The sequence below is a fragment of the Oncorhynchus mykiss genome, chromosome 12 (assembly GCF_057628025.1).
Source record: "Oncorhynchus mykiss isolate SJ-2025 chromosome 12, ASM5762802v1, whole genome shotgun sequence".
Taxonomy (NCBI): Eukaryota; Metazoa; Chordata; class Actinopteri; order Salmoniformes; family Salmonidae; genus Oncorhynchus; species Oncorhynchus mykiss.
The window spans coordinates 8,176,020-8,198,485 of record NC_143033.1 but is presented as its reverse complement, the minus strand read 5'-3'; the positions used below and the strand labels follow the sequence as shown (position 1 = coordinate 8,198,485).

At 45.0% G+C, this 22,466-nt stretch overlaps 1 protein-coding gene across 2 annotated transcripts in view; it reads left to right on the top strand.

Annotated features, from left to right (window-relative positions):
• Nucleotides 1-22,466, top strand: part of atp8b1 (ATPase phospholipid transporting 8B1) — a 74,063-nt gene that overhangs the window by 41,941 nt on the left and 9,656 nt on the right. For both annotated transcript variants that reach the window (XM_090191618.1, XM_090191619.1), the window contains exons 12-23: nt 6,968-7,158; nt 8,140-8,348; nt 8,760-8,803; nt 8,925-9,081; nt 10,106-10,294; nt 10,551-10,663; nt 10,932-11,096; nt 13,034-13,145; nt 13,430-13,505; nt 13,622-13,754; nt 18,168-18,459; nt 21,851-22,074. In XM_090191618.1, coding sequence (XP_090047744.1) covers nt 6,968-7,158; nt 8,140-8,348; nt 8,760-8,803; nt 8,925-9,081; nt 10,106-10,294; nt 10,551-10,663; nt 10,932-11,096; nt 13,034-13,145; nt 13,430-13,505; nt 13,622-13,754; nt 18,168-18,459; nt 21,851-22,074 — 1,905 coding nt within the window. The remainder of the gene's footprint in view (nt 1-6,967; nt 7,159-8,139; nt 8,349-8,759; nt 8,804-8,924; nt 9,082-10,105; nt 10,295-10,550; nt 10,664-10,931; nt 11,097-13,033; nt 13,146-13,429; nt 13,506-13,621; nt 13,755-18,167; nt 18,460-21,850; nt 22,075-22,466) is intronic.

Below are 22,466 nucleotides of genomic sequence, written 5' to 3'. Positions count from 1 at the left end.
GCTGGGACTGCAAAGGCGTCCCATGCTAATTGCGGCTGTGTTCCCTGCTAGCTGTTGCTTTTCCCCCTGTAATCTGACCTGTTCCTCCTCTTTAATCTGTTCCTCTTCAAGCTCCCGGGGGGGAGAATCCTCTTCATGCTTCCGGGGGGAGAATCCTCTTCATGCTCCCGGGGGGGGATCCTCTTCATGCTCCCGGGGGGGGATCCTCTTCATGCTTCCGGGGGGGTAGAATCCTCTTCATGCTCCCGGGGGGGGTGGGGGTGGGGGGGGGGAGAATCCTCTTCATGCTCCCGGGGGGGGGGGGGGGGGGGGAGAATCCTCTTCATGCTCCCGGGGGGGGGAGAGAATCCTCTTCATGCTCCCGGGGGGGATCCTCTTCATGCTTCTGGGGGGGTAGAATCCTCTTCATGCTCCCGGGGGGGGGGTGGGGGGGGGAGAATCCTCTTCATGCTCCCGGGGGGGATCCTCTTCATGCTCCCGGGGGGAGTGCGGGGGGGGAGAATCCTCTTCATGCTCCCGGGGGGGGAGAATCCTCTTCATGCTCCCGGGGGGAATCCTCTTCATGCTCCCGGGGAGGTGGGGGGGAATCCTCTTCATGCTCCCGAGGAGGTGGGGGGGAATCCTCTTCATGCTCCCGGGGAGGTGGGGGGGAATACTCTTCATGCTCCCGGGGAGGGGTGGGGGGGAATCCTCTTCATGCTCCCGGGGAGGGGTGGGGGGGAATCCTCTTCATGCTCCCGGGGAGGGGTGGGGGGGAATCCTCTTCATGCTCCCGGGGAGGGGTGGGGGGGAATCCTCTTCATGCTCCCGGGGAGGGGGGGGGGGGAATCCTCTTCATGCTCCTTTGGAGGGGGGGGGGAGAATCCTCTTCATGCTCCCGGGGAGGGGGGGAATCCTCTTCATGCTCCCGGGGGGGGGGGGGAATCCTCTTCATGCTCCCGGGGGAGAATCCTCTTCATGCTCCCGGGGAGGGGGGGGGGGAATCCTCTTCATGCTCCCGGGGGGGGGAGAATCCTCTTCATGCTCCCGGGGGGGGGGGAATCCTCTTCATGCTCCCGGGGGGGGGGGGGGGGGGGGGGGAGAATCCTCTTCATGCTCCCGGGGGGGGGGGGGAGAATCCTCTTCATGCTCCCGGGGGGGGGGGGGGGGGATCCTCTTCATGCTCCCGGGGAGATCCTCTTCATGCTCCCGGGGGGAGTGCAGGGGGGGAGAATCCTCTTCATGCTCCCGGGGGGGGAGAATCCTCTTCATGCTCCCGGGGAGGTGGGGGGGAATCCTCTTCATGCTCCCGGGGGGGGAGAATCCTCTTCATGCTCCCGGGGAGGTGGGGGGGAATCCTCTTCATGCTCCCGGGGAGGTGGGGGGGAATCCTCTTCATGCTCCCGGGGAGGTGGCGGGGAATCCTCTTCATGCTCCCAGGGAGGTGGGTGAGAATCCTCTTCATGCTCCCGGGGAGGTGGGTGAGAATCCTCTTCATGCTCCCGGGGAGGTGGGGGGGAATCCTCTTCATGCTCCCGGGGAGGTGGGGGGGAATCCTCTTCATGCTCCCGGGGAGGGGGGGGGGGAATCCTCTTCATGCTCCCGGGGAGGGGGGGGGGGAATCCTCTTCATGCTCCCGGGGAGGGGGGGGGGGAATCCTCTTCATGCTCCCGGGGAGGGGGGGGGGGAATCCTCTTCATGCTCCCGGGGAGGGGGGGGGGGAATCCTCTTCATGCTCCCGGGGAGGGGGGGGGGAATCCTCTTCATGCTCCCGGGGGGGGGGGGGGGGAATCCTCTTCATGCTCCCGGGGAGGGGGGGAATTCCTCTTCATGCTCCCGGGGGGGGGGGGGGGGAATTCCTCTTCATGCTCCCGGGGGGGGGGGGGAATCCTCTTCATGCTCCCGGGGGTGGGGGGGGGGGAGAATCCTCTCCATGCTCCCGGGGGGGGGGGGTGAGAATCCTCTTCATGCTCGCGGGGGGGGAGAATCCTCTTCATGCTCACGGGGAGAGGGGGGGAATCCTCTTCATGCTCACAGGGAGAGGGGGGGAGAATCCTCTTCATGCTCGCGGGGGGGGAGAATCCTCTTCATGCTTCCGGGGGGAGAATACTCTTCATGCTTCCGGGGGGGGGGGGGGGGGAATCCTCTTCATGCTCCCGGGGGGGGGGGGGGGATCCTCTTCATGCTCCCGGGGGGGGGGGGGGAGAATCCTCTTCATGCTCCCAGGGGGGGGGGGGAGAATCCTCTTCATGCTCACGGGGAGGGGGGGGGGGGATCCTCTTCATGCTCACGGGGAGGGGGGGGGGAATCCTCTTCATGCTCCCGGGGGGGGGGGTGCGGGTGGGGAGAATCCTCTTCATGCTCACGGGGAGGGGGGGGGGAATCCTCTTCATGCTCCCGGGGGGGGGGGGGGGGGGGGAATCCTCTTCATGCTTCCGGGGGGGGGGAGAATCCTCTTCATGCTTCCGGGGGGGGGGGGGAAATCCTCTTCATGCTTCCGGGGGGGGGGGGGAATCCTCTTCATGCTCCCGGGGGGGGGGGGGGAATCCTCTTCATGCTTCCGGGGGGGGAGCGATGGGAATCCCGAACTGGACACAGACTTCAAACAGCTCTATGGTGAGAAACATCTCGGTTCCTGGGGCAAAACTCCTGTGCTGTCCTGGAGTCCTTGTACAGAGCATTAAGACTGCTTTCTACCATTCTACGATGGATGCCTGGGGCTAACGCTGTCGTAGTCCATGTGGGGTCAAATTACATTGTGAGGGCTAGCTCGGAACTGCTGAAAAATAGATTTTAAAGAACTGATTCTAGCTCTGAAAGATTCCAAATAGAGGCCGATTATTTCAGGCCTGGTACCAATGCAGGCTACTGGCATTGCACGTATGGCAAAAATAGTACTGTAGCTCTGTTGGCATAACTTTTATAATTAACTTTGTCACCTTCTGGAAACAAAAGATGGTCTACAGGAATGAGTCTGTCCAAATCATCTTGGCTCCTGGACTCTGTCCACAGATTTCAAGGCTGTGTTGAGACAATGACTTATCAATGACCCAAGCCCTGCTCAGATAATCACTATTATGGTGTCGCTGAGTTTGTCGTAGTGTTGCAGAAAATGTATTGTCCCAGGAGTTTTGGAAGTCATAGTGTATGTTTTTTTTTTTAATGTATTTTACCTTTTATTTAACTAGGCAAGTCACAAAATCTTATTTTCAATGACGGCCAGGAACAGTGGGTTAACTGCCTTGTTCAGGGGGCAGAACAACAGATTTGTACCTTGTCAGCTCGGGGATTTGAACTTGAAACCTTTCAGTTACTAGTCCAACGCTCTAACCACTAGGCTACCCTTATTCTAAAATGGTATGAAGCTATAAGCTTGGCACACCTGTATTTGTGGAGTTTCTCCAATTTTTCTCTGCAGATCCTCTCAAGCTCTGTCAGGTTGGATGGGGAGCGTCGTCAATGCACAGCTATTTTCAGGGTCTCTCCAGAGATGTTCGATCGGGCTCTGGCTGGGCGATCCAAGAACATTGAGACTTGTCCCCGAAGCCACACCTGCGTTGTCTTGGCTGTGTGTTTAGGATCGTTGTCCTGTTGGAAGGTCCTGAGCGCTCTGGAGCAGGTTTTCATCAAGGATCTCTCTGTACTTTGCTCCGTTCATCTTTCCCTCGATCCTGACTAGTCTCTCAGTCCATGCTGGAGCTCAGGTAGTGACCATTGGGTTCTTGGTCACCTCACTGCCCAATGCCCTTCTCTCCAGATTGCTCAGTTTGGCTGGGCGGCCAGCTCTAGGAAGAGTCTTGGTGTTTCCAATCTTCTTCCATTTAAGAATGATGGAGGCCACTGTGTTCTTGGGGACCTTCAATGCTGCAGACATTTTTTTGGTACCCTTCCCTAGATCTGTGCCTCGACGCAATCCTGTCTCGGAGCTCTACGGACAATTCCTTCAACCTCATGGCTTGGTTTCCAGGAGTCCACCTTTGGGAACCTATATAGACAGGTGTGTGCCTTTTTTTTTTTCAATTGAATTTACCACAAGTGGACTCCAATCAAGTTGTTGAAACATGTCAAGGATGATCAATGGGAACAGGATGCACCTGAGCTCAATTTTTTTTTGTGTCTCAACGTAAAAAAGTCTGAATACCTATGTAAATAAGATATTTTGGATTTTTATTTTATATAAATGTGCAAATATTTTCACTTTGTCATTATGGGGTATTGTGTGTACATTGATGAGGAATTTGTTTTTATTTAATCCATTTTAGTTTAAGGCTGTAACTTGGAAAAAGAGAAGGGGTCTGAATACTTCCCGAATTCATTGTATGGATACCATATTGTGATCAATACATCCGATGGATTTGGATACTGCTTTACAGCAGATTTCTGTAGCATTAGTGAAGATGTGATCAATACATGTTGATGATTTCATTACTGTGCTGTTTGCAAATCCCCTTGGTAGGTTGACTGATAACCTGATCCAGGTTGCAGACACTGGTTACAGTTTGAGGCTTTTTCTTGAGTGGGCAGCTTGATGAGAGCCAGTCAATATTTAAAATCACCCAGGAAATATACCTCTCTGTTTATATCACATACATTATCAAGCATTTCACACGTTATGTTGCTACTCAGAGGTCTTAGTAAATGTTTTATAATGCAGATACACTGCTGTTTTACAGTAAATAAGTGAAGACTTTCAGCACGCTTCTAGGGAAAGGGCATTCAACACGCACTTACACAAATGACTGATGATAGGCTGAGAGAAATTGATGAGATTGGTGGCTGTTTTGTTAGACTCCAGTGCGGCTTTTGACATTTATCATAGTCTGCTGCTGAAAGAACTTATATGTTATGACTTTACAGCGCCTGCTATACTATGAAGAGTTGCCTGTCTTAACACAGAGGGTGTTCTCCAACATAATCCGGGTAGAATCAGGAATTCCCCAGGGCAGCTGTCTAATCACCTGCCACTGGCTCTGAGTAAAGCCTGTGTTTCTATGTATGAGGACGACTCAACACTACACACGTCAGATACCACAGCAAGTTAAATCACTGTAACTCTTAACAATGAGCTGCAGTCTGTTTTTAGAGTGCCTGGCAAGAAATCAATTGGTCCTAGATATTTTCTAAAAACCTAATAAGCATTTTATTTGGAGCAAATCATTCACTAAACCTCAACTAAGTCTTGACATGAATAATGTGGAAATTGAGCTAGTTGAGGAGACTAAACTGCTTGGCGTAACCCTGGATTGTAAACTGTTATGGTCAAAAACCGGTGGTCGGTTTCTGAGGGGAGAACAGCTCATAATAATGTCTGGAACGGAGCAAATTGAATGGCATCAAACCCATGGAAACCATGGAAACCATGTGTTTGACATATTTGATACCATTCCATTCATTCCGCTCCAGCCATTACCATGAACCCATCCTCCTCAAAAGCAACAGTAGCTAAGATGGGGATAGATCTGCCTTTTTTTTTTTTTTATAAAAAAAAAAATTGAAACACCCTTTTGGACTCGATTTTATGATCTTGTCTCATCACTGCAACTCCCCAACGGGCTCGGGAGAGACAAAGACGAGTCATGCTGAAACATGACCCGCCAAGCCACACTTCTAAACACCTGCTCGCTTAACCCGGAATCCAGCTGCACCAATGTGTTGGCGGAAACACCGTTCACCTGATGACCGAAGTCAGCCTGCAGGCGCCCGACCCGCCACAAGGAGTCGCTAGAGCACGATAAGCCAAGGAAGCCCCCCCGGCCAAACTCACCCGGACGACGCTGGGCAAATTGTGCGCCACCATATGGGACTCCTGGTCACGGCCGGCTGGGATCGAACCCCAGGCTGTAGTGAAGCTGCAACACTGCGATGCAGAGGAGGCGGCTGTTCTGCCTTAGCGACAATCTCAACAAGGCAGGTCCTACAGGCTCTAGTTTTGTTGCACCTGGACTGCTCCCAGTCGTGTGGTCAGGTGCCACAGAGGGACTATGGAGAATTACAACTGGCCCAGAACAAGTAGCGCCGAATGTACGCGTAGCGCTGAATGTACGCGTAGCGCTAAATGTATGCGTAGCGCTGACCTTGATAATGTCATTCTCTCATGGATCAAAGTGGAGGAGAGATCGACTTCTTCACGACTTGTTTTTATACGAATGCTTGACCTGTTGAATGCACCGAGGTGAACTACTAGCACACCGCTCGGACACAAGACATGCCACCAGAGGTCTCTTCACTGTCCCCAAGTCCAGAACAGACTATGGGAAGTGCAAAGTACTACATATGAGTCATGACTACATGGAACTCTATTCCACATCAGGTAACTGATGCCAGCAGTAAAATCAGGTTTAAAGAAACAGATAAAAATACACCTTATGGAACAACAAGGACTGTGAAGACACACACACACAGACAACATACACACTATAGACAAATACACCTGGATTGTTTTGTAGCGTAGTGGCCTGAGGGCGCACACTTAATGCATTGTGGAATCTGTAAAATGTATTTTAATGTTGACCGGACCCCAGGAAGAGTTGCTGCTGCCTTGGCAGGAACTAATGGGGATCCATAATAAACCCCAGGAAGAGTGGCTGCTGCCTTGGCAGGAACTAATGGGGATCCATAATAAACCCCAGGAAGAGTGGCTGCTGCCTTGGCAGGAACTAATGGGGATCCATAATAAACCCCAGGAAGAGTAGCTGCTGCCTTGGCAGGAACTAATTGGGATCCATAATAAACCCCAGGAAGAGTGGCTGCTGCCTTGGCAGGAACTACATGGGGATCCATAATAAACCCCAGGAAGAGTAGCTGCTGCCTTGGCAGAAACTAAATGGGGATCCATAATAAACCCCAGAAAGAGTAGCTGCTGCCTTGGCAGAAACTAATGGGGATCCATAATAAATACATGCTTGAGATGAGATGAATGCTTGTGGAAATAGAGATGCAGTGTAAGAAAGTATTAAAACTATTGATTTCAATTCCTTCTCCTCTCCAGATCTTTGTAATCCTGGTCCTGTTGTGTGCTGGCCTGGCCATCGGAAACACCTTCTGGTACGAGGAAGTAGGCAGCAAGGCCTGGTATCTGTATGACGGTAAGGACCAGACTGCTTCTTACAGAGGTTTCCTCAGCTTCTGGGGGTACATCATCGTGCTCAACACCATGGTTCCCATCTCCCTCTACGTCAGGTGAGTATAGAAATAGAATCAGACTCATTTGACTTGAATAAGGGTACCCGTTGTAATAATTTCCCTGGGCGAGTCGCTCTCAAACACAGGCAAGGGTGTTGTGTTCAGTAGGGCACATCGTAGCAAATCTGTGTTTTTTTTTAATGGGAAAATTTGTGTAGAACTTCCCTGTTTTTATTCTGTTTCAAAACGTTTTCTACCTATTGCACACGACCAAGCTCTTTCTTTTGTACCGTCTACCACCTGCTTTTAGAGGGCTTTATTTAGTCAAAGACTCTGTCATTATCTCCTAGTTCCTAGTATCCTCTGAACTGTTGTTATTATCTCCTAGTTCCTAGTATCCTCTGAACTGTTGTTATTATCTCCTAGTTCCCAGTATCCTCTGAACTGTTGTTATTATCTCCTAGTTCCTAGTATCCTCTGAACTGTTGTTATTATCTCCTAGTTCCTAGTATCCTCTGAACTGTTGTTATTATCTCCTAGTTCCTAGTATCCTCTGAACTGTTGTTATTATCTCCTAGTTCCCAGTATCCTCTGAACTGTTGTTATTATCTCCTAGTTCCCAGTATCCTCTGAACGGTTGTTAATATCTCCTAGTTCCTAGTATCCTCTGAACTGTTGTTATTATCTCCTAGTATCCTCTGAACTGTCGTTATTATCTCATAGTCCCTAGTATCCTCTGAACGATCGTATTTTATCCTAGTTCCCGGTATCCTCTGAACGGTCGTATTATTTCCTAGTATCCTCTGAACTGTCGTTATTATCTCCTAGTTCCTAGTATCCTCTGAACGGTTGTATTATCTCCTAGTTCCTAGTATCCTAACACCCATGTACCTGTGTACCTTAGGGAATAACAATAGAATACTGTATTGAGTCGTCATGAGAGTATTTCAGGTCCCCACATCCAGAATAGGTTTCTAATCTAGGGTCTTTCCGTGTTTTAAAAATAAAGGTGAAATATATTTCCAATTTCCTCTCCAGTGTGGAGGTGATTCGTTTGGGCCAGTCTAAGTTCATCAACTGGGACCTTCAGATGTACTACCAGGAGAAAGACACCCCAGCCAAGGCCCGCACCACCACCCTCAACGAGCAGCTGGGTCAGATCGAGTACATCTTCTCAGACAAGACCGGTACCCTCACGCAGAACATCATGGCCTTCAAGAAATGCACCATTGCTGGACACACCTTTGGTAAGACTCATTTGTTACATCCTGGCTAGAGTGTAGCTTGGTGTTCCCAGATCAGTTCATGCTGTCGTTGTCAAGGTGGTTGTCCTTTCACTACCACCCGCAGTACAAAAAAAGTACAATTTAATGAACTTATTTTCTAAGGATGTCGACACATTTCTAGTTAAAAATATTCAAATAATATTCATCATGGACGCTAACTTCACCGTCTGCTAAATATGTGTATGTGACCAATAACATTTGGTTTGTTGTTATTGCCAAATGACCATTTTTAAAGGTCTCCCAAGTATTGCTTGACTGGACATCCTTGGTCCACTCTGCATTGTTTTTTTAGTGTAACAGATTTCACCTGTAAACATCGTTTTTTGAAGCTTGTGTTATGACGTGATGCATTCGTGTATTTTCATTTGACAGGTGACCCTGCTAATGTTGCGGGTGTACCTCTGGATCGTGGGAAGGTACATTTTTTTTTTTTTTTTTTTTTTGTACTGAAACATTATTTTATTCAGGTTTGACACATACAGTGCTTCATCTATAGCATTGTCTTGATGGTCATTTCTTTCCCTCGTTACTTCACAGCCAGTGGACTTCACCTGGAACAAGTACGCAGACAGGAAGTTTGAGTACTTGGATCATTCCCTGGTGGCCTGCATCCGGTCCAAGAAGGACAAAGACACCTTGGAGTTCTTCAAGCTGCTGTCTTTGTGTCACACTGTCATGGTGGAACAGAAAGAAGGTAAGGAACCTGCGTAGTGATGATAGAGTTCAAAGTTCAAGCAATCATTGGATGATTTTATTTATTTATTGATTGGTCAGTTCAGAAATCACTGATTACACACACACAGTATGTGATTAGTCCTGTTAATTGAACACACCTAGGAAGACTAGGTAGCCTTCCTTCAGAGAACCATGGAGATCTGGGCCCAGAGTGGATGTGTATTCAGAGTACCATGGAGATCTGGCCCCAGAGTGGATGTGTATTCAGAGTACCATGGAGATCTGGCCCCAGAGTGGATGTGTATTCAGAGTACCATTGAGATCTGGCCCCAGAGTGGATGTGTATTCAGAGTACCATGGAGATCTGGCCCCAGAGTGGATGTGTATTCAGAGTACCTTGGAGATCTGGCCCCAGAGTGGATGTGTATTCAGAGTACCTTGGAGATCTGGCCCCAGAGTGGATGTGTATTCAGAGTACCATGGAGATCTGGCCCCAGAGTGGATGTGTATTCAGAGTACCTTGGAGATCTGTCCCCAGAGTGGATGTGTATTCAGAGTACCATGGAGATCTGGCCCCAGAGTGGATGTGTATTCAGAGTACCATGGAGATCTGGCCCCAGAGTGGATGTGTATTCAGAGTACCATGGAGATCTGGCCCCAGAGTGGATGTGTATTCAGAGTACCATGGAGACCCACTTTTAATGGTCTTACAAGCGCATTTGGCGTTTGAAGTCCTCTAGTTAGCACATACAGAACAGAGACGGGGTGAGCAACCTGCATTGTAGTAATGCTAGAGGTCAACATTCAGAAACCAATTCTTCTACATAATGGGCTGTTTTCCTGGATACCGAAAAGAAAAAGCCTGGTCCTGAACTTGATGGAGAATCTTCTTTGGAAAATCCTTCTTTGTCTGGGAAACCAGTCCAGATAGTTTTAGTTTAGAGTACCATGGACACCGATGACTATTCTATAATAAAGGTGTGACATAACCTCTGGCCACAGAGTTTGTATGTCTTGATGTGTCTGTTGTCCTCAATCCTCAGATGAGTTGGTGTACCAGGCAGCCTCTCCTGACGAGGGGGCTCTGGTGACGGCCGCCAGGAACTTCGGTTTTGTGTTCCTGTCCCGTACCCAGGACACCATCACCATCAGCGAGATGGACCAGGAGATGACCTACGAGGTGCTGGCCCTGCTTGACTTTAACAGCGACCGCAAACGCATGTCCATCATCCGTGAGTGAATATTTTAAGACGGTGATCATGGTGTCCCCCTCTAGGGTTGTAAAAGTTCTGGAAATTTCCGCAAAGTTCTGAGGTTTATTGGAATTCCGAGTTGGAGAATTCCCTCCCTGCTCCTTGATGATTTGGAAATCTTCTAACCGGCCTGGATTTATGAGAACTTTGACAAAGCTTCTGAAATTTTGTAATACAAGCCTTTTCACTGTGACCATCTCCCTAACATGCAGTCTCCTCTCTCTCTCTCTGACAGTGAGGTTCCCTGACGGTCGGATCCGTTTGTACTGCAAAGGAGCAGACACGGTCATCTACGAACGTCTCTCTCCTAACTCCAAACACAAGGAAGTGACCCAGACTGCTCTAGACGTAAGTCACTGGTGTCTTTTGATAGACTGAAAACCATCCTTTACATCCAGCCTATGTAGAGTAGTAGGGGCCAGGCTATGAAGCATGTGTTTGGTTGTATTTTGAGCTAGGACATTCTGGACTTTCTCTTTTTGGTTGGTCACTTATTGAATGAATCTTTGCTCCAGCAGTTCCAGAATGGTGAAAATATCCCCCTGTTTATTCATTGTTTCTCATTCCAGTAATTCCACGATGTTCAAATAAACCAAAACCTTCTCTTCCGTTGTAGATCTTTGCCAACGAGACTCTCCGGACCTTGTGTCTGTGCTACAAGGATATCAGTAAGCAGGAGTTTGACGCCTGGGCTAAGAAGCACAAGGCTGCCAGTGTTGCTATGGGCAACAGGGAGGCTGCTCTAGATCGAGTGTATGAACAGATTGAGAGCAACCTCATGGTAGGACGCTCATCCCACATAATGAGAACATGCTAAACAAAATTGACAGTTAAATCTAGGACCTATTTAACCTCGAGGATCGTCCCTTTTTTTCCCAACGAGTTTGTAGTTGAAGTTTGTAGAAATCTGAAAGGAATGTAGGAGAATATAACACATTAGATCTGGTAAAAGATAACACAAAGATAAAACAATATTTTTTTTGACCAATTTTGAAATGCCAGAGAAAAGCCATAATGTATTATTCCATCCCAGGTGCAATTTAGATATTGGCCACTAGATGGCAGCAGTATACGTGCAAAGTTTTAGTCTGAACCAATGAACCGTTGCATTTCTGTTCAAAATATTGTATCAAGACTGCCCAAATATGCCTAATTTGTTGATTAATAACTTTTCATGTTCATAACTGTTCACTCTCCTCAAACAATAGCATAGTATTATTTCACTGTAATAGCTACTGTAAATTGGACAGTGCAGTTAGATTAACACGAATTTAAGCTTTCTGCCTGTATCAGATATGTCCTGAGAAATGTTCTTGTTACTTAAAACCTCATGCTAATCATATTAGCCTACATTAGCTCAACCGTCCTGCAAGGGACCCACCAATCCTGAAGAAGTGAAAGGACTGATTCACCGAAATCTATGTAATATCGTTTAGGGCAGTAGAATACAGTGCATTCAGAAAGTATTAGTAATTCTTGACTTTTTCCACATTTTGTTACATTACAGCCTTATTCTAAAATGTATTAATTTGTTTTATCCCCCTTAAATCAATCTACACCCAGTACCCCAAAATTACAAATTCATTCAGAATAAAAGAACTGATATTTACATAAGTATTCTTAGACCCTTTACTCAGTACTTTGTTGAAGCACCTTGGGCAGTGATTACAGCCTTGAGTCTTCTTGGATATGACGCTACAAGCTTGGCACACCTGTATCTGTGGAGTTTCTCCCATTTCTTCTCTGAAGATCCTATCAAGCTCTGTTAGATTGGTTTGGGAGTGTCGATGTACAGCTATTTTCAGGTCTCTCCAGAGATGTTCGATCGTGCTCTGGCAGGGCCACTCGAGGACATTCGGAGACTGTCTTGGCTGTGTGCTTAGGGTCGTTGTCCTGTTGGAAGGTGAACCTTTGCCCCAGTCTGAGGTTCTGAGCGCTCTGGATCAAGGATCTCTCTGTTCTTTTATCCGTTCATCTTTCCCTTGATCCTGACTAGTCTCCCAGTCCCTGAAAAACATCCCCTTCACCTCCCTGATCAAGGACCTTCTCTCCCGATTGCTCAGTTTGGCTGGGCGGCCAGCTCCAGGAAGAGTCTTGGTGTTTCCAATCATCTTCCATTTAAGAATGATGGATGCCACTGTGTTCTTGGGGACCGTCAATGCTGCAGAATTGTTTTGGTACCCTTCCCCAGATCTGTGTCTCGGCGCTCTACGGACAATTCCTTCAACCTCATGGCTTGGTTTCTGCTCAGTCATGCACTGTCAACTGTGGGATCTTATATAGACAGGTGTGTGCCTTTCCAAATCATGTCCAATCAATTGAATTGACCACAGGTGGACTCCAATCAAGTTGTAGAAACATCTCAAGGATGATCAACGGAAACCGGATGCACCTGAGCTCATTTTTGAGTCTCATAGCAAAGGGTCTGAATCCTCAGTTTTTTTTTTATTTTTAATAAATTAGCAGAAAAATCGAAGCCTGTTTTTGCTTTGTCGTTATGGGGTATTGTGTCTAGAGTGAGTTTTTTATTTGTTAAATATATTTTAGAATAATGTGATAAAATGTGGGAGGAGTCTGAATACTTTACGAATATGTTCTACAAGTTTCTTTAGTTAATGTTTACATACACGCTGTTCAGAGCTTTGCCTCGCCCAAAAGTTGCTTCTTCCTTCTACTCTTAAAGGAGACATGTTTGCTTTGTTTTGTCCTAATCGGCAGATGATCGGCGCGACTGCCATCGAGGACAAGCTGCAGGACGGGGTTCCTGAGACCATCGCCAAGCTGGCAAAGGCTGACATCAAGATCTGGGTCCTGACTGGAGATAAGAAAGGTATAGTCTCAGGGGCGGCCCGTCTCTGTGGTGGGGAGAGCCTCTGGAATGTTCATCTCTATTCAACCAGACACTGGGGTTCTCTATATAGTGGCCAGGGCTCATAGTAATGTACTATAGGGTGTCATGTTTACCTCCCAACAATGTTTTACTGTTGACATTAAGTATTGAGATCAAACCTTCTTGAGCTGCTACTTCACGGAGTCTGCAGCTTGATGGATTAAATGTGTATTGATGGCTGGGATGGAAAGAAACATGGAGGCTTTACCATTTCCTACTTGCAGAAACGGCTGAGAACATTGGCTATTCCTGTAAGCTGCTTACCGATGATATGCAGATCCACTATGGAGAGGACGTCAAGTAGGTTTGATTTTCAATAATACTTACATCCTCTGGGATCAAATATACATCTTGTTAATATACAGTGTGTTATTTTTAACCCCCTACATTTAAATCATTCTGTGTTTTGTGACCAGTAAGAAGCTGCGGATCAGACAGGCAAACCGAAGGGATCAGCCGCCTGCGTTCGGTCGGACCAGGAAGAAGGTACCGGATCCTTTCTTCCCTGAGCCTGGCAGGAACGCCCTGATCATCACTGGAGGCTGGCTGGTGAGTGTAGTAGCCTACTACGTCGTAGTTGGTCTCCAACTTGGTCGACCGAAAGTCGTGTATTTTTCCGTAAATAGACACACCATATGTGTTGGAATAAAATCAACTAAATGCATTGAGCGTGTCTGATGCTTTAACCTTTCTGATCTCCCCATCCCGGATCCGGGATCGTGAATACAGACTCAAGCTCATTACCATAACGCAACGTTAACTATTCATGAAAATCGCAAATGAAATGAAATAAATATGCTAGCTCTCAAGCTTAGCCTTTTGTTAACAACACTGTCATCTCAGATTTTCAAAATATGCTTCTCAACCATTGCAAAACAAGCATTTGTGTAACAGTATTGATGGCTAACGTAGCATTTAGCATTAGCATACAGCTGGCAACATTTACACAAAAAAACAGAAAAGCATTCAAATAAAATCATTTACCTTTGAAGAACTTCAGATGTTTTCAATGAGGAGACTCTCAGATAGCAAATGTTCAGTTTTTCCTGAAAGATTATTTGTTTAGGACAAATCGCTCCGTTTTCTGCGTCACGTTTAGCTATGAAAAAACCCCTGTATCCAGGATTGTGTAAATCTATCAGCAAGCTCATTAGCATAACACAACGTTAACTATTTATGAAAATCGCAAATGAAATGAAATAAATATGCCATCTCTCAAGCTTAGCCTTTTGTAAACAACACTGTCATCTCAGATTTTCAAAATATGCTTCTCAACCATAGGAAAACAATCATTTGTGTAAAAGTAGCTAGCTAGCGTTAGCATTTAGCGTTAGCATTAGCGTTAGCATCCAGCACGCAACATTAACAAAAACATAAAAGCCTTCAAATAAAATCATTTACCTTTGAAGAACTTCTGATGTTTTCAATGAGGATACTCTCAGTTAGATAGCAGATGCTCAGTTTTTCCAAAAAGATTCCTTGTGTATTAGAAATAGCTCCGTTTTATACATCACATTTGGCTACCAAAAAAAATCCGAAAATTCAGTCCTCAAAACGCGAACTTTTTTCCAAATTAACTCCATAATATCGACTGAAAACATGGCAAACGTTGTTTAGAATCAATCATCAAGGTGTTTTTCACATATCTCTTCATTGATACATCGTTCTTGGACACATGCTTTCTCCCCTGAATCAAATGGTAAAGTAGAAGCAGCTGGCAATTGCGCACCGAATTCGACACAGGACACCAGGCGGACACTTGGAAAATGTAGTCTCTTATGGTCAATCTTCCAATGATATGCCTACAAATACGTCACAATGCTGCTAAGACCTTGGGCGAACGACAGAAAGTGTAGGCTCATTCCTTGCGCAATCACAGCCATATAAGGAGACAATGGAAAACAGAGCTTCAGAAATTCTGCTAATTCCTGGTTGATGCATCATCTTGGTTTCGCCTGTAGAATGAGTTCTGGGGCACTTACAGACAAAATCTTTGCAGATTCTGAAACTTCAGAGTGTTTTCTTTCCAAAACTTTCAAGAATATGCATAGTCGAGCATCTTTTCGTGACAAAATATCGCGCTTAAAACGGGAACGTTTTTTTATCCAAAAATGAAATAGCGCCCCTAGAGCTCTAACAGGTTAAGCGCACTGTTTCATTAAATAAGACACGTGATTCAAGAGGGAGCCAGAGATCAAGAAGAAAAAAACACTAATTGACCCGAACATCCTCTTCTCCCGCTGGCCTTCTGTTATGCTGTTGAAGGTGCCGGTAATTAGGTTACACGAGTGGTCGGCAACTCTTTTTTTTTTTCATGTGGAATGCCAGTTTGTTACCATTTCTACCGATCTGCATGCCAGTTATGCTTTTCATATGCACATTTTCGTGGAACGGTTTAATTTAATTTATAATAACGTCGTATCTCAAAATCATTGTCATGTGGGTAATCAAAATTCTATCTGAATGAAAATACAACAAATAATAACTAAATATTAATAAATAATCTAACAGTAACTTCTATTACCGACTGGAGAAGTAGGCTACATAAAGCCAACAAATAAAAACATTGCAGCCTGCAGGTAGAACATATCCCGATCAAACATTAATATCCTATAAATCACATTGGCGATGCATGACCTGTCTGCAAAGAACTTGAAATATTGTATCAACTATCACCAGAAGCTCACACTTTTGTATAAAATATTCTGCGCCCTCTGAGTTTCCCATGTCAGTGTGCTCCAGACAGACACAGCTGGAGGCTGTTCCGGGGGGTGATAGTGGTAATCAGTTAGTCCTATTTTATGACGTTTCCACTGGATCAGAGCATGATATTTTTCCCAAATGGGTGAGAGCTGGAAAGATTTAAATTTTTTCAAATACATTGTGGATCTATTATCTTTCTCAATTAATGTGAAAACAAACTTTATTTGTTTGGTGTGTTGAGGTGAAGAAAACAAAACGACTTTGAGAAGCTCATTCGTGGAGGTGAGTTAAGACAATCAGAAATACTCTCAGATTCCCAAAATGGGCACACTAATAGGAAGAATCAATCTGTCTTTTTAGACTGTTAGAGAGTATTTATCTGGTCATTGTATTATGTATTGTATTGTATTACTATGTCAGTGTATTATGTCTGTTTGTAACAGTGTGTTATATGTGAAAATGTGATCATATTATACATTGTATTTGAATGTTTAAGGACTCTTGGAAGATTTAGTCCAAATGAGGACATAAAGAGATCCTAATCAAATCAAATGACTTATTAATTATTGTCACATGCTCTTATGTAATCCTTTATAAAGACTTCAGAACAGGCAGAGGCAAAATGTAATTTACATAACCATAGACCACTTAAACTCGTACAACACTTTCATTTTGCATGCCTGGTAACCTAGTACTACTTCTATGCGTAATCGGGTGTGCATCCTTACTCCACCTTGACTAGAGCACTCAAAAACAAGACGATGAATAAATCGACAAAAACCTGTTTTTCACTAGTGTTGCATTGGTTGTTGTTAGGAATTTTATGAATAATGACTAAACAATATCTACATATTGAAATATAACTCATTAAACTTATACTCTGTTTTATTATATCTGATTAATAATATTAATTCATAAGGGAGGGATTGTGGAGCCTGAAACTAGTGTTGCATTGGTTGTTGTTAGGAATTTTATGAATAATGACTAAACAATATCTACATATTGAAATATAACTCATTAAACTTATACTCTGTTTTATTATATCTGATTAATAATATTAATTCATAAGGGAGGGATTGTGGAGCCTGAAACTAGTGTTGCATTGGTTGTTGTTAGGAATTTTATGAATAATGACTAAACAATATCTACATATGGAAATATAACTCATTAAACTTATACTCTGTTTTATTATATCTGATTAACAATATGAATTCATAAGTGAGGGATTGTGGAGCCTGAAACAGAGGGTAATTAAATAAAATAAATACCATTCCAGCCAGGTTGGAGAAGATTGGAAGTGTAATTAACCTATGGTTGAACCGACTCAACTTAGCACTGGAATGTTCAGATAAAGACATTGCGTGTTTTCTTAGGTTTTCCATTAGCTGGAACTGTCAGCTAAGTGGTGATGCATAATGGTGAGGGGTCAAGAGTTAATTCAGTTCTATTGTGTGTCATGTGTGTGCGCTAGTAGGTTGGAATGAACTTTTTAAACCTGCTTTGTCTTGGTCGAGGAGGAGGAGATTCATTCTAGAACCAATGACGTTATTGTATATAAACTGTTGTTGGTGGTTACATGGCAGCGCGCTCCGAGAATAAATACTATTATCTCATTTTGATAAGACTGGTCTCCGTCTATTTTATGCAAATAAGAATCTTGCAAATTCTCATAAAATAGACTAAGTGAATTCAATTAATGAAAACATATTGGAATAATGAAATTATACCAACAGTTGTGTGCTCTGTAAACAACATGTCCACTCTGACAATGAGAATGGTAAAAGACTGTAATAATAATACTATTAAATGTATTAACATAAATGACTGTAACCAAAATAACATTGAAGTTTCAAAATTATGATAATTAAAGGTACATGTACTACTGGTGCTATATGTAATGGGGAATTAATAGACACTAACAATCAAATGCATTAAATTCACACAGTGAGGTTATGAATCAATTAACGTGCAAAAATTGCCTAAGCAAGTGAAATAGATAATAAACAAAAGTGAAATAAAGAATAACAAATGAAGAGTAAACATTTATTTATCTCTGTCTCTCTCCGTGTCTGTCTGTCTCTCCCTGTCTGTCTCTCCGTGTTTGTCTGTCTCCGTCTGTCTCTCTCCGTGTCTGTCTGTCTCTCCCTGTCTGTCTCTCCGTGTTTGTCTGTCTCCGTCTGTCTCTCTCCGTGTCTGCCTGCCTGTCTGCCTGCCTGCCTGCCTGTCTGTCTGTCTGTCTGTCTGTCTGTCTGTCTGCAGAACGAGATCTTATACGAGAAGAAAAAGAAGCGTCGTCGTCTTCGACTGAAGCGTCTCGGTAAGAGACCTGCCGCCGCCGCCACGCCCCAGGATGCCGCTCAGCCAATCGACGACTGGGAGAAGGAGACTCGTCAGGTGGACTTTGTGAACATGGCGTGCGAGTGCGAGGCGGTCATCTGCTGCCGGGTCACGCCAAAACAAAAGGCCAACGTGGTCAGCCTGGTGAAGAAGTATAAGAAGGCTGTCACGCTGTCCATCGGAGACGGAGCCAACGACGTCAACATGATCAAGAGTACGGGAGGAGATTCATTTCATTTACTCTTTAGGTTATTCATTATTTATTAGTCATTGTTAAAGCTAGAATCTTTAATTGAAAAAATAAGTGGCTGTTTTTTTACAATTCATAGACCGCTCTGGATGCAATAACTGACCGTCCATTATATAAAAATGATAGTTTTAACCATGCTATGCGGCTATACTGTGTTTGTTTACATTGTTTAAAAAAATATTGGAGTAAAACAAGCTTCTTTTCTGGGTTCTGATGGGGTACGACAGTTGAACTAAGCTCATGAAGCATTAATACGTTTATATTCTTCAGGAATCAATGGATATACAGGATATCATTAATTTGATGTAGCAACTAAAGATTATAGCTTTAAAGATGAATTATATTTTCACCACACAGGTTAATTACCATAGGGTTAGAAATGTATTAAATTAATCTTGATAGCTGTTATACTCTTGACCCCGTTTACTTCAAACTAAATGTATACTAATGTGATGTGTTTGAGATCAAGATTGTTTGATATCGATTCTGCGCCTCGCCCTGCTCAAAAGGATCCCCTACAGTACACCATTACTGATTACTTCTTTCTCCCCATATACAGTGCCTTGCGAAAGTATTCGTCCCCCTTGAACTTTGCGACCTTTTGCCACATTTCAGGCTTCAAACATAAAGATATAAAACTGTATTTTTTTTGTGAAGAATCAACAACAAGTGGGACACAATCATGAAGTGGAACGACATTTATTGGATATTTCAAACTTTTTTAACAAATCAAAAACTGAAAAATTGGACGTGCAAAATTATTCAGCCCCCTTAAGTTAATACTTTGTAGCGCCACCTTTTGCTGCGATTACAGCTGTAAGTCGCTTGGGGTATGTCTATCAGTTTTGCACATCGAGAGACTGACATTTTTTCCCATTCCTCCTTGCAAAACAGCTCAAGCTCAGTGAGGTTGGATGGAGAGCATTTGTGAACAGCAGTTTTCAGTTCTTTCCACAGATTCTCGATTGGATTCAGGTCTGGACTTTGACTTGGCCATTCTAACACCTGGATATGTTTATTTTTGAACCATTCCATTGTAGATTTTGCTTTATGTTTTGGATCATTGTCTTGTTGGAAGACAAATCTTCGTCCTAGTCTCAGGTCTTTTGCAGACTCCATCAGGTTTTCTTCCAGAATGGTCCTATATTTGGCTCCATCCATCTTCCCATCAATTTTAACCATCTTCCCTGTCCCTGCTGAAGAAAAGCAGGCCCAAACCATGATGCTGCCACCACCATGTTTGACAGTGGGGATGGTGTGTTCAGCTGTGTTGCTTTTACGCCAAACATAACGTTTTGCATTGTTGCCAAAAAGTTCAATTTTGGTTTCATCTGACCAGAGCACCTTCTTCCACATGTTTGGTGTGTCTCCCAGGTGGCTTGTGGCAAACTTTAAACAACACTTTTTATGGATATCTTTAAGAAATGGCTTTCTTCTTGCCACTTCCATAAAGGGCAGATTTGTGCAATATACGACTGATTGTTGTCCTATGGACAGAGTCTCCCACCTCAGCTGTAGATCTCTGCAGTTCATCCAGAGTGATCATGGGCCTCTTGGCTGCATCTCTGATCAGTCTTCTCCTTGTATGAGCTGACAGTTTAGAGGGATGGCCAGGTCTTGGTAGATTTGCAGTGGTCTGATACTCCTTCCATTTCAATATTATCGCTTGCACAGTGCTCCTTGGGATGTTTAAAGCTTGGGAAATCTTTTTGTATCCAAATCCGGCTTTAAACTTCTTCACAACAGTATCTCGGACCTGCCTGGTGTGTTCCTTGTTCTTCATGATGCTCTCTGCTTTTAACGGACCTCTGAGACTATCACAGTGCAGGTGCATTTATACGGAGACTTGATTACACACAGGTGGATTGTATTTATCATCATTAGTCATTTAGGTCAACATTGGATCATTCAGAGATCCTCACTGAACTTCTGGAGAGAGTTTGCTGCACTGAAAGTAAAGGGGCTGAATAATTTTGCACGCCCAATTTTTCAGTTTTTGATTTGTTAAAAAAGTTTGAAATATCCAATAAATGTCGTTCCACTTCATGATTGTGTCCCACTTGTTGTTGATTCTTCACAAAAAAATACAGTTTTATATCTTTATGTTTGAAGCCTGAAATGTGGCAAAAGGTCGCAAAGTTCAAGGGGGCCGAATACTTTCGCAAGGCACTGTAGCTCCATCTGTACTTCTCCCTGTCTCGCTCCATCTATACTTCTCCCTGTCTCGCTCCATCTGTACTTCTCCCCGTCTCGCTCCATCTGTACTTCTCCCTGTCTCGCTCCATCTGTACTTCTCCCTGTCTCGCTCCATCTGTACTTCTCCCTGTCTCGCTCCATCTATACTTCTGCCTGTCTCGCTCCATCTGTACTTCTCCCTGTCTCGCTCCATCTACTTCTCCCTGTCTCGCTCCATCTATACTTCTCCCTGTCTCGCTCCATCTATACTTCTCCCTGTCTCGCTCCATCTATACTTCTCCCTGTCTCGCTCCATCTATACTTCTGCCTGTCTCGCTCCATCTGTACTTCTCCCTGTCTCGCTCCATCTGTACTTCTCCCTGTCTCGCTCCATCTGTACTTCTCCCTGTCTCGCTCCATCTATACTTCTCCCCGTCTCGCTCCATCTGTACTTCTCCCTGTCTCGCTCCATCTATACTTCTCCCTGTCTCGCTCCATCTATACTTCTCCCTGTCTTGCTCCATCTGTACTTCTCCCTGTCTCGCTCCATCTATACTTCTCCCCGTCTCGCTCCATCTGTACTTCTCCCTGTCTCGCTCCATCTATACTTCTCCCTGTCTCGCTCCATCTGTACTTCTCCCTGTCTCGCTCCATCTGTACTTCTCCCTGTCTCGCTCCATCTATACTTCTCCCTGTCTCGCTCCATCTATACTTCTCCCTGTCTCGCTCCATCTGTACTTCTCCCTGTCTCGCTCCATCTGTACTTCTCCCTGTCTCGCTCCATCTGTACTTCTCCCTGTCTCGCTCCATCTTTACTTCTCCCTGTCTCGCTCCATCTGTACTTCTCCCTGTCTCGCTCCATCTGTACTTCTCCCTGTCTCGCTCCATCTGTACTTCTCCCTGTCTCTCATTCAATTACATTTAAATTCAATAGACTTTATTGACATGGGCAAGTTAAATCACTTACATTGTCCAAGTACATAACAATGGTGGGACTAACAGTAATAATAATAGTTGTAATGATTTTCTCTCTCTCCAGCTGCAGACATCGGTGTGGGTATATCATATTCTCTGTTTTTGTCGTCGCCCCCCCCCCCCCCCCAGCTGCAGACATCGGTGTGGGTATATCATATTCTCTGTTTTTGTCCCCCCCCCCCCCCCACCACCTCTCTCTCTCCAGCTGCAGACATCGGTGTGGGTATATCTGGACAGGAGGGCATGCAGGCGGTGATGTCCAGTGACTATGCCTTCGCTCAGTTCCGGTACCTGGAGCGTCTCCTGCTGGTCCACGGTCGCTGGTCCTACATCCGCATGTGCAAGTTCCTCCGCTTCTTCTTCTTCAAGAACTTTGCCTTCACCCTGGTCCACTTCTGGTACTCCTTCTTCAGCGGGTTCTCAGCTCAGGTGAGGGAATGTTCTAGAGGTAGGGTGTGTACCGAACGGCAACTTATTTACTATATCAGGACTGCCAAACCCTGTTCCTGGCGATCTACCCTCCTGGAGGTTTTCACACCAACCCCAGTTGTAACTAACCTGATTTAGCTTAGCAACCAGCTCATTCATTATACACTGCTCAAAAAAATAAAGGGAACGGCAGGGTAGCCTAGTGGTTAGAGCGTTGGACTAGTAACCGGAAGGTTGCGAGTTCAAACCCCCGAGCTGACAAGGTACAAATCTGTCGTTCTGCCCACTGTTCCCAGGCCGTCATTGAAAATAAGAATTTGTTCTTAACTGACTTGCCTGGTTAAATAAAGGTAAAATAAAATAAATAAAAATAAAAATAACACATCCTAGAT